The 12,426-nt window shown below is 43.1% G+C and overlaps 1 protein-coding gene and 1 long non-coding RNA gene across 2 annotated transcripts; both read left to right on the top strand.

Annotated features, from left to right (window-relative positions):
• The first annotated feature begins 1,040 nt into the window (after positions 1 to 1,040).
• Positions 1,041 to 1,849, top strand: LOC311125373. Its single transcript, XR_014612873.1, has 3 exons — positions 1,041 to 1,090; positions 1,550 to 1,596; positions 1,733 to 1,849. It is a non-coding gene; the product is annotated as an uncharacterized lncRNA (long non-coding RNA).
• Positions 1,850 to 3,415: 1,566 nt separating this feature from the next.
• On the top strand, positions 3,416 to 12,138 carry LOC311125368 (NACHT, LRR and PYD domains-containing protein 1 homolog). Its single transcript, XM_084199417.1, has 10 exons — positions 3,416 to 3,567; positions 4,173 to 4,210; positions 4,904 to 4,968; positions 5,101 to 5,315; positions 5,503 to 5,762; positions 5,922 to 6,047; positions 6,213 to 6,345; positions 6,431 to 6,460; positions 8,517 to 8,799; positions 9,498 to 12,138. The coding sequence occupies exons 3-10, from the start codon at positions 4,961 to 4,963 to the stop codon at positions 9,502 to 9,504; spliced, it is 1,062 nt and encodes a 353-aa protein (XP_084055543.1). The 5' UTR covers positions 3,416 to 3,567; positions 4,173 to 4,210; positions 4,904 to 4,960; the 3' UTR covers positions 9,505 to 12,138.
• The last annotated feature ends 288 nt before the right edge of the window (positions 12,139 to 12,426 follow it).

Raw genomic sequence — 12,426 nt, 5'->3', positions numbered from 1 at the left:
CTCTAGTCTAGGTCAGTGTGGTCTGACAGAGGGTTGCTGTTCAGATCTGGCCTCAGTCCTGAGTTCACCCAACTCACAACTGAAACAACTGGAGCTGAGAGACAATGACCTGCAGGACTCAGGAGTTACACTGCTGTCTGCTGGACTGGAGGATCCAGACTGTAAACTACACACACTGGGGTAAGTACAGCTGTTTCAGTCAGGTCGGTACTGAGCTGAGTTACACTGCCCTCTGCAGGACTGGAGGATCCAGACTGTAAACTACACACACTGGGGTATGGACAGCTGTTTCAGTCAGGTCGGTACTGAGCTGAGTTACACTGCCCTCTGCTGGACTGGAGGATCCAGACTGTAAACTACACACACTGGGGTAAGTACAGCTGTTTCAGTCAGGTCGGTACTGAGCTGAGTTACACTGCCCTCTGCTGGACTGGAGGATCCAGACTGTAAACTACACACACTGGGGTAAGTACAGCTGTTTCAGTCAGGTCGGTACTGAGCTGAGTTACACTGCCCTCTGCTGGACTGGAGGATCCAGACTGTAAACTACACACACTGGGGTAAGTACAGCTGTTTCAGTCAGGTCGGTACTGAGCTGAGTTACACTGCCCTCTGCTGGACTGGAGGATCCAGACTGTAAACTACACACACTGGGGTATGTACAGCTGTTTCAGTCAGGTCGGTACTGAGCTGAGTTACACTGCCCTCTGCTGGACTGGAGGATCCAGACTGTAAACTACACACACTGGGGTATGTACAGCTGTTTCAGTCAGGTCGGTACTGAGCTTAGTAAAACAAATACTCTGAACATCTGATGTTTCATCACAATGTTTGTGTCATGGACAAATATATGGGTGTCCTGCAAGATGATTGACACCAGTCCACCAACCTAGACAGCTGTTGTGTCTCTCTGTAGGCTGTCTGGCTGTCTGGTCACAGAGGAGGGCTGTGCTGTTCTGTCTTCAGCTCTGAGGTCAAACCCCTCCCACCTGAAAGAGCTGGACCTGAGCTACAATCACCCAGGAGACTCTGCAGGGAGACTGCTTTCAGCTGCTCTGGTGGATCCCACAGATAAACTGATGAAGCTGAAGTAAGTCAGAATAGATGTCCTAATAGTGTGAGCAGTGGTTGTGTCCTATGTAGTGTAGTAGGTTCAATAACATGAGGACATGATGGTAGAATACAGGGGACGTTTACCCAGCAGGCTTAGCACTCCAACACAGCATACATCATCACCACACGAATACTCTTCTTCTGCATCTCTGATATCCTGTTGGAATTGTACTCCGTTATGTATGCAGTTCGTAGGGTAGAATACCTGTATGTCTCTAGTAATGAATTGTACTCTGTTCTGTATGCAGTATGTAGGATAGAATACCTGTATGTCTCTAGTAATGAATTGTACTCTGTTCTGTATGCAGTATGTAGGATAGAATACCTGTATTTCTCTAGTAATGAACTTGGATAGTGCACCAGAACACAACAATATGGTTTAAATGTTGACTGCTTTATTAGGTCTTTGTCAGTCAATAACCTGTTTCTCCTACAGTGTGGATCATGGTGGAGAGTTCAGGCTGAAACCAGGGCTGAGGAAATGTAAGTCTCTTCAATCCTAATTAACTGCATATTCAGAACTACAGTAACATAGTAACTAATCAATACTTGTTCTCTACCTACAAAACAACTTTTTATATGAAGATGTGGTTTGATTAAACTCTCCTTTTGTCTACAGATGCCTGTCATCTCACCCTGGACCCAAATACAGCAAACCCACACCTGATACTGTCTGAGGGGAACAGGAAGGTGACATGGGTGGAGGAGAAGCAGCATTATGAAGACCATCCAGACAGATTTGACCTTTATCCCCAAGTTCTCTGCAGAGAAGGCTTATCTGGATCTCGTTATTACTGGGAGGTGGAGAGGGATGATGACGGGCCTTACATTGGTGTGGCGTACAAAGGAATGAAGAGGAAGGGAGAGGAGGATGACAGTTGGATTGGAGGCAATAGGATGTCCTGGGGTTTATTCTGCATGGACGGTGGATATACATTTATCCATCGTGGAGTCGGCAGATCCATCCCTGGTCCTGTTTCTAACAGCGTTGGAGTGTATCTGGACTGGCCAGCTGGTACTTTGTCCTTCTATAGTGTGTCCTCCTCTGGTACACTGACACACCATTACACAGAACACACCACATTCACTGAACCCCTCTATCCTGGGATTGGGGTTTATTTCTCCTCAGTGACCCTGTGTCAGATAGATGACCAACACATTCAAAGGTGAGTCATAGCAATGTTTTATCATGTGTTTTCCTCTGGAATCATTCCTACAATTAGATTAGTAGTAGTGGTTTGTTTTAATGTGTTCTGTTGGACCTACAGACAGTTAGATTAGTAGTAGTGGTGTGTTTTAATGTGTTCTGTTGGACCTACAGACAGTTAGATTAGTAGTGGTGGTGTGTTTTAATGTGTTCTGTTGGACCTACAGACAGTTAGATTAGTAGTAGTGGTGTGTTTTAATGTGTTCTGTTGGACCGACAGACAGTTAGATTAGTAGTAGTGGTGTGTTTTAATGTGCTCTGTTGGACCTACAGACAGTTAGATTAGTAGTGGTGTGTTTTAATGTGTTCTGTTGGACCTACAGACAGTTAGATTAGTAGTAGTGGTGTGTTTTAATGTGTTCTGTTGGACCTACAGACAGTTAGATTAGTAGTGGTGGTGTGTTTTAATGTGTTCTGTTGGACCTACAGACAGTTAGATTAGTAGTAGTGGTGTGTTTTAATGTGTTCTGTTGGACCTACAGACAGTTAGATTAGTAGTGGTGGTGTGTTTTAATGTGTTCTGTTGGACCTACAGACAGTTAGATTAGTAGTAGTGGTGTGTTTTAATGTGTTCTGTTGGACCTACAGACAGTTAGATTAGTAGTAGTGGTGTGTTTTAATGTGTTCTGTTGGACCTACAGACAGTTAGATTAGTAGTGGTGGTGTGTTTTAATGTGTTCTGTTGGACCTACAGACAGTTAGATTAGTAGTAGTGGTGTGTTTTAATGTGTTCTGTTGGACCTACAGACAGTTAGATTAGTAGTGGTGGTGTGTTTTAATGTGTTCTGTTGGACCTACAGACAGTTAGATTAGTAGTAGTGGTGTGATTTTAATGTGTTCTGTTGGATGTACAGATGTTTCCTCTCCTATGTCTCACTGTAGTGTCAGTTTCACTCTAACCACAAGAGGGCATCAGAACCTGTTAAAATGATACCTGGTGACATCACGTCTCTAGGGGCTTTCATCAAGATAAGCAATGTCACCTGTAATGTCACCACCAGTATTGACTCCATGGAAGTTGACATAGTGTTATGTCACATTTGGCAATGCACCCTACATAGGGAGCAGTTCTGTCACCCTTTATACACCCTTTGTATTGCTTATGAAGACTGTATGTATGCTATATAAAGCCTTTATAAGTTGTATTTAGTTTAATCACAGTCTATCCATCTGCTTTCCCAACAGCAGAGACCATGGTGGAGAGTGTTGTATCAAGCCTGGACCTGAGAACACCAGAGACCAGATATGTGAGTGTTAACTGATAATTGTTTTAAAATCAAAATACGATTAAAGCGTTCTTGAGTACCAGGCAAGGAACACAATCATGATCTATTTGGTCAAAACAAACTTAAAGGTAGAGTCAGCAATATGATGTAGATGCACAAAGTAAACATCATAGTGGGTAAACTTCTACAACAACTAAGGGCGTTGGAGCGCGATGCTAAACTTCTCTGTTTTGGTCCCGTGGCTACCACGCTGTAAGAGTGAAGAGAACCTGTGCACATGGGCAAATACTGTGTGAGAGAGAAGTCAGGCATCTTGCTCATCACAATATCTGCGGTGCTGCTCGTACAACATAATTTAGCTGGCTCTACCGTTAAGCTCTCATCCTGGGATCTACCAGAAATCAGGCCCCCAACATCTACAAAACATGGACCAGAACCATGTTGTTTCCTGCTTCCACAAACATTCATTAATATAACACTAATGTCAGATTATGGTATGATAATGAGTGTACATTCTGAGACTGTTGCTCACTTACATTCATTTTTATTACAAGTGTGTTTAATATTTATTAATTCATTATTACATGAGATTGTCCGTTTTAAATAACAACTACTTTTGACTTCAGGGATTCCTCAGAGCTGTAAGACTTGTGACCATGTTGAGGTAAGTCATAATGTCAATTCTCACTTTTACATACCTTCAGGAGTCAGGCACAGTCTGAAAGCCAGGTGTGTACTGACCAACCATTCATACTGGGATATAGACAGTCCTGTGTTCTGCTTTAGTAATATAAACACAGTCTGAAAGCCAGGTGTGTACTGACCAACCATTCATACTGGGATATAGACAGTCCTGTGTTCTGCTTTAGTAATATAAACACAGTCTGAAAGCCAGGTGTGTACTGACCAACCATTCATACTGGGATATAGACAGTCCTGTGTTCTGCTTTAGTAATATAAACACAGTCTGAAAGCCAGGTGTGTACTGACCAACCATTCATACTGGGATATAGACAGTCCTGTGTTCTGCTTTAGTAATAGAAACACAGTCTGAAAGCCAGGTGTGTACTGACCAACCATTCATACTGGGATATAGACAGTCCTGTGTTCTGCTTGTAGGCATGCAGGATTTTAACTGTTGTCATACCAGCATTCCATGTAACATTGAATAAATACATTAGATTAGTTACTTTGGTTAATGGGCCAGTTTCCCGGACACAGATTAAGTCTAGTCCTGTACCTTAAAGAACTTTCTATTGAAACTTCCATTGATCATGCTTTAAGTCCATCACTAGACTCAATCTGTGTCCAGGAAACTGGCCCCATATGTATAACTGACATGCTTGTCCTTGTTCAGGACTCCACACACTGGCTTCAGATTGAACCCTTGACTTCCACTGTCCAGGGAGTGACAATGTTCAGGTAAAATAACTACTTTTAACATTTCATTCCACTTGCTAGTGTATTTCCCCATTACCTTTGGGAATAGGCTTCTAATCCAACCTCTCCATTTGACGATTGACCCTCTCTACCATATCTTGTTGTTGCCCTCAGGCACAGGACACCCAAAGGGCGTTATGAGTGCACAGTGTCTGGGCTCCGCTGGGTGTGTGACAGAGATGTCATTCTGAAGTATCACTTCAGGAACTGGGAACCCTACAGTCACCTTCTGAAAGACATGCAGTACGGACAAGGTGGTCCATTGCTGGACATCACTATGGAGTTAGGTGAACTGGAGGAAGTTCATCTGCCACACTTTGTCTGTTTAGGTAAAAGCATATTCACATAGTATTCAGAAAGACATTTCCATGTAACTGAGTTTCACTTCCTGAATGAATGAATGAATATTCTGGGAGTTTGAGTTTACTGTGATCTGGTACCGCATATTCTTTGTGTTTTAGTTGTTTGAATAATACAATATTTGTCTTTCTGTCTCCTTTTTATTGTGTTGTTCAGGGACCAACCCTTCCCTGAGGAATGAGATGAAGATTCTTCATGTAGAGGAACATGGAGTGTCTGTTGAGGAAGTGCATGAGGTCACCAGATTCCATGCTAAGATTCTCCATCCCAAGTTCTCAGTTATCTCTGTTATACTGAGCTATATCTTTTGGCGGAACATAGATGTCCACTGTGAGCTGATGCTCTATCTGACAGTGAAAAAGGAAATACTAATTCCACGCCTATACCTGTTCCCCAGAAACCCCAGCCAAATACAGGTGAGGTACCATTCTTTTAGAGGTGACCTTAACTAAGCAGTGGTACGGTTTATGTTGACACTCATAACATGAAGATAATAGTGTGTTGCTAGTTTTCTGAATAATGTTTGAATAAGACTATACATTGACTGGCTGTGTATTTCATGCCTCGTTTCGCAGGCTGTGGAACAACAGGAAAAGTCTCAAGGGTCTTCAAGGGTTCTCATCACAAGACCAGAGCAGGCCTTCAAACTGAATAGTTTCTTCAGACTGAACATTCCCTGTTCTACCGCCATCAATCCACAGGTACAGTTTTAGTAAAGTAAGAACATGAATCGGACATTTAAATCACATTTCTATCCATTGCTCTCTCTCGCTCGATGGCTCTCAATTCACATGGCTTTATTGGCATGGGAAACATATGTTTACATTGCAAGCAATCTCTCTCTCGTTCTCTCCATCTCTCTCCAGAAGATTCATCTCATACATAGAGACTCCACACCAAGCTTTTTCAAGGCGGTTGTGAAAATGACAGGGGTTGACATTGAGATGGAGTTATTCGGTGATGATGAGAGGATTGCATGGAAAGAAGTGGTATCACAAGGTAGGAGCATATGTCAATCATAACTTTGTACTTTTGTAACAGATGCTATTTAGAGTGATATAAACTCATTTTGTTTATCTTTCAGATGAATACATCACTGCCACCCATTCAACAAGTAAGTAAACATGAGTTACAGTGCATTCGGAAAGTATTCAGACCCCTTGAATTGTTCCACATTTTGTTACGTTACAGCCTTATTATAAAATTGATTAAATTGTTTTTTCCCCCTCATCAATCTGCACACAACACCCCATAATGACAAAGCAAAAACAGGTTTTAGAAATTTTTGCAAATATGTATATATAAAATAAAATCACATTTACATAAGTATTTAGACCCTTTACTCAGTACTTTGTTGAAGCACCTTTGGCAGCGATAACAACCTCGATTCTTCTTGGGTATGATGCTAGAAGCTTGGCACACCTGTATTTGGGGAGTTTCTCCCATTCTTCTCTGCAGATCCTCTCAAGCTCTGTCAGGTTGGATGGGGAGCGTCGCTGCACAGCTATTTACAGGTCTCTCTAGAGATATTAGATCGGGTTCAAGTCCGGGCTCTGGCTGGGCCACTCAAGGACTGAGCGCTCTGGAGCAGGTTTTCATTAAGGATCTCTCTGTACTGCTCCATTCATCTTTCCCTCGATCCTGACTAGTCTCCCAGTCCCTGCCGCTGAAAAACATCCCCACAGCATGATGCTGCCACCACCATGCTTCACCGTAGGGATGGTGCCAGGGATTCTTCCAGATGTGACGCTTGGCATTCAGGCCAAAGAGTTCAATCTTGGTTTCATCAGACCAGATAATCTTGTTTCTCATGGTCTGAGAGTCCTTTAGGTGCCTTTTGGCAAACTCCAAGCGGGCTGTCATGTGTCTTTTACTGAGGAGTAGCTTCCGTCTGGCCACTCTACCATAAAGGCCTGATTGGTGGAGTTCTGCAGAGATGGTTGTCCTTCTGGAAGGTTCTCCCATCTCCACAGAGGAGCTCTGGAGCTCTTTCAGAGTGACCATCGGGTTCTTGGTCACCTCCCTGACCAAGGCCCTTCTCCCCCGATTGCTCAGTTTAGCCGGGCGGCCAGCTCTAGGAAGAGTCTTAGTGGTTCCAAACTTCTTCCATTTAAGAATGATAGAGGCCACTGTGTTCTTGGAGACCTTCAATGCTGCAGAACTGTTTCGGTACCCTTCCCCAGATCTGGGCCTCGACACAATCCTGTCTCGGAGCTCTACGGACAATTCCTTCGACCTCATGGCTTGGTCTTTGCTCTGACATGCACTGTCAACTGTGGGACCTTATATAGACAGGTGTGTTCCTTCCCAAACATGTCCAATCAATTAAATTTACCACAGGTGGACTCCAATCAAGTTGTTCAAACATCTCAAGGATGATCAATGGAAACAGGATGCATCTGAGCTCAATTTCAAGTCTAATAGCAAAGGGTCTGAATACTTTTGTAAATAAGGTATTTCTGTTTTGGAATATATTTATTCTGTATATTTTGTATTCTTCTTTTCACTCTGTCATTTAAGTCATTATTGTGGAGTCACTACAATGTTGTTGATCCATCCTCAGTTTTCTCCCATCACAGCCATTGAACTCGTTAACTGTTTTAAAATCACCAATGCCTCATGGTCACATCACTAAGCAGTTTCCTTCCTGTCCTGCAGCTCAGTTCAGAAGGACGACTGCATCTTTGATGTGTCTGGGTGGTTTAATACATCACCCACAGGATAATTATTAACTTGACCATGCTTAAAGAGATATTCAATGTCTGATTTGTTATTGTTACCCATCTACCAATCACTGCCCTTCTTTATGAGGCTTTCAAAAAATATATACTTGAATCTGTGCTTGAAATGCGATACTTGACTGAGGGACCTTCCAGATGTTGAATGTATGGGGGACATGTCCACTTTGACATTATATTATTCTGAGTAGATTGTTGATAAAACATTAATAATATATTTTCAATGAATTCTCAATAAACCTAACAGGAAAAATTATTATTTCAATTTTTTATTTTAAATTGACTGACTTTAATTGGAATAGACCACAACCCTGGAGTCGGCTCTATACAATAAATGACTATCAGAGGAATGATAACTGGAGAGACTGGAAGATGTTGAAACAGCTGCTGTTAACCCTAAAGCCATATTAATTTAATTGACCCCCCCTTCAGCATTAACAGTCCCTGACATTCCTGCTGAGGAGTTTCTGAAGAAACACTGGGCTAAACTAATTCAGCGAACCAAAAACTCAATGCCAATAGCAGATGATCTGTGGTCAAAGCACATGATTGGTGAAGAAGAGCACTCCAGAATAACAGCTGAAACAACTGAACAGGACCGAATGAGAAAACTACTGAAAGCAGTCATCCCCAAAGGACCAGAAGTGACGGGAGCTTGTTTCAAAGCTCTCGTTGAACATGAAAACCATCTTGTTAAGGACTTGAGTGAATCTAGGTAAGACAGTTTTCTTTGCTCCCTCCCTTGAATATGTGTAATGATTTAAAATATAGGTCAAATATAAACACAGCTACCCAGATCAAAGAGGAACTGTTTTTCCAGAATGGAAGCATGTTTTAGTGTTTCTGTCTGTAATAAATGACTGTTATCTTATTGTAGTTACATCATAGGACCATCATCACATCATTATCTCAGGTGGAACTCCTCCTTCTCCTCCATACTTTCTGATCTCTCTCTTCCCTTCTCTTCCATACTTTCTGATCTCTCTCTTCCCTTCTCCTCCATACTTTCTGATCTCTCTCTTCCCTTCTCCTCCATACTTTCTGGTCTCTCTCTTCCCTTCTCCTCCATACTTTCTGATCTCTCTCTTCCCTTCTCCTCCATACTTTCTGATCTCTCTCTTCCCTTCTCCTCCATACTTTCTGATCTCTCTCTTCCCTTCTCCTCCATACTTTCTGATCTCTCTCTTCCCTTCTCCTCCCTACTTTCTGATCTCTCTCTCACCTTCTCCTCCATACTCTCTGATCTCTCTCTTCCCTTCTCCTCCATACTTTCTGATCTCTCTCTTCCCTTCTCCTCCATACTTTCTGATCTCTCTCTTCCCTTCTCCTCCATACTTTCTGATCTCTCTCTTCCCTTCTCCTCCATACTTTCTGATCTCTCTCTTCCCTTCTCCTCCATCCTCTTTCTTATAGAACCTAATCTGAAGACGCTGAGGCCTGTCTCCTAGTCTGTGGACTAAGACACTTCTTCACCTAATCTGAATATGCTACAGCATGAAGCTGGCTAGACAAAGACACTTCTTCACCTCGTCAAGCCAGTGCTACAGCATGAAGCTGGCTAGACAAAGACACTTCTTCACCTCGTCAAGCCAGTGCTACAGCATGAAGCTGGCTAGACAAAGACACTTCTTCACCTCGTCAAGCCAGTGCTACAGCATGAAGCTGGCTAGTCAAAGACACTTCTTCACCTCGTCAAGCCAGTGCTACAGCATGAAGCTGGCTAGTCAAAGACACACCACCACGTTGACATCTTGACCTTCCTTAGATCCTTTATGGGATTGCAACTCACTCTGTCTGAAGGAAGGAAGGGAGGAAATGGCCTCACTAAAGGGGATACCTGAGAGGGCAGAGAAGGCACGTGACATCATCGACATGGTGTTGAGAAAAGGAACTGAGTCATGTTCCAGGATGATCAACCTTCTTGGGAAGATGGACTCTATGTCTTTGTACACAGCTTCAGAACAACAGTTGTAGCCAACCCCTGGGTGTGGGGAGACCAGGCAGAATAGACAGGCAGGGTGGTTCAACATGGTCTTGGTGTCTGTTGCTTTAATTCAGGCTCCCAAAAATGTACAGAAAATGTCAATCAAACATGACCACTATAATAGCAATAAACTAACCAAAGGTCCAGCCACACAGCCTCTCTCCTTCTGCAGCCTCCTGGAGGTGTGTATCTTCTAGCAGGAAGATCAGTTAGTCCTCCACTAGGTACCTAGCTGGACCCCTATCTAGCAGGAGGGTCAGTTAGTCCTCCACTAGGTACCTAGCTGGACCCCTATCTAGCAGGAGGATCAGTTAGTCCTCCACTAGGTACCTAGCTGGACCCCTATCTAGCAGGAGGGTCAGTTAGTCCTCCACTAGGTACCTAGCTGGACCCCTATCTAGCAGGAGGGTCAGTTAGTCCTCCACTAGGTACCTAGCTGGACCCCTATCTAGCAGGAGGGTCAGTTAGTCCTCCACTAGGTACCTAGCTGGACCCCTATCTAGCAGGAGGGTCAGTTAGTCCTCCACTAGGTACCTAGCTGGACCCCTATCTAGCAGGAGGATCAGTTAGTCCTCCACTAGGTACCTAGCTGGACCCCTATCTAGCAGGAGGGTCAGTTAGTCCTCCACTAGGTACCTAGCTGGACCCCTATCTAGCAGGAGGGTCAGTTAGTCCTCCACTAGGTACCTAGGTATGGACCCCTATCTAGCAGGAGGGTCAGTTAGTCCTCCACTAGGTACCTAGCTGGACCCCTATTTAGCAGGAGGGACAGTTAGTCCTCCACTAGGTACCTAGCTGGACCCCTATCTAGCAGGAGGGTCATTTAGTCCTCCACTAGGTACCTAGCTGGACCCCTATCTAGCAGGAGGATCAGTTAGTCCTCCACTAGGTACCTAGCTGGACCCCTATCTAGCATGAGGGTCAGTTAGTCCTCCACTAGGTACCTAGCTGGACCCCTATCTAGCAGGAGGGTCAGTTAGTCCTCCACTAGGTACCTAGCTGGACCCCTATCTAGCAGGAGGATCAGTTAGTCCTCCACTAGGTACCTAGCTGGACCCCTATCTAGCAGGAGGGTCAGTTAGTCCTCCACTAGGTACCTAGCTGGACCCCTATCTAGCAGGAGGATCAGTTAGTCCTCCACTAGGTACCTAGCTGGACCCCTATCTAGCAGGAGGGTCAGTTAGTCCTCCACTAGGTACCTAGCTGGACCCCTATCTAGCAGGAGGGTCAGTTAGTCCTCCACTAGGTACCTAGGTATGGACCCCTATCTAGCAGGAGGGTCAGTTAGTCCTCCACTAGGTACCTAGCTGGACCCCTATCTAGCAGAACATGTTGATACAACTCTGTCTCACTCTCACACCAACACACCTACCTACCTGATGTCTGTGTATTTTAAACTTTAGATTTTAAATTTCATTGTATACGCATTGTAAACATGTATTATATACGCATTGTAAGCATGTATTGTATACGCATTGTAAACATGTATTGTATACGCATTGTAAGCATGTATTGTATACGCATTGTAAGCATGTATTGTGATGTTATTGGAATTTACTTACTGTATTTGCATACTCACTGTGAATGTGTCCGGGAAAATGGCTCTGAGAATTTGGCATTCAACTTAAAACCACAGAAATGTATTTTATGAATATATTGTACAGTGTTGGCCTGATAGAGGTTAATGGGAGGGGCTGGATATCAACACAACCATCTCAGTCTATCAGCAGTTTTCTCAGTGAGAACACATTGTCCATTGACAGACATAAGGAGCTGTTCAACCTCTCACCCCTTTACCAATGACTTGAGAGTGGCTGAAGGACCAATCAGCCCCCATCTATACACAATGTTTTACTAAATGTTTTATAACGTTGTATTTTTCTATGTGTATCTACCTGCCCAGGGACTACAGCTAAATCTGGCACATTTACAGAAATGTTGATTGATGTGCATTATCCCTGTCAAATACATGTTGTACATGTCAATTAAAAGGAATGTATTGTGACTTAGAATGTTGTTTAACAATATGGAAAAAAGCAATAAAGTCAACCGCCTTTATAGCACAAATAATATTATAGCATTGACATTTGTTAACAGCATTAAAAGTAATGATTACTAGACAGTTGTCATGGTAAAAGCAGTAATACAAATAACATTATTTATGATGCTACTATTAATAATAATAATAATATTATTATTATAATAATCAATTTTAGAAAACACTTTAAAATCCCATCGGTAATTAGATTAGATGAGTTTATTAGTCACATGGAGAGGGACGCAAAATCTTGTGCTCTGGGCTCCAACAGCGCAGGTCAAAATAAATCAAATCAAATCAAGAGAAGTGAATGAGACAAG

This window comes from Coregonus lavaretus (assembly GCF_964263955.1).
Source record: "Coregonus lavaretus genome assembly, contig: HAP1_SCAFFOLD_558, whole genome shotgun sequence".
In the NCBI taxonomy this organism is placed as follows: Eukaryota; Metazoa; Chordata; class Actinopteri; order Salmoniformes; family Salmonidae; genus Coregonus; species Coregonus lavaretus.
This window is presented reverse-complemented; position numbering and strand designations above follow the sequence as displayed.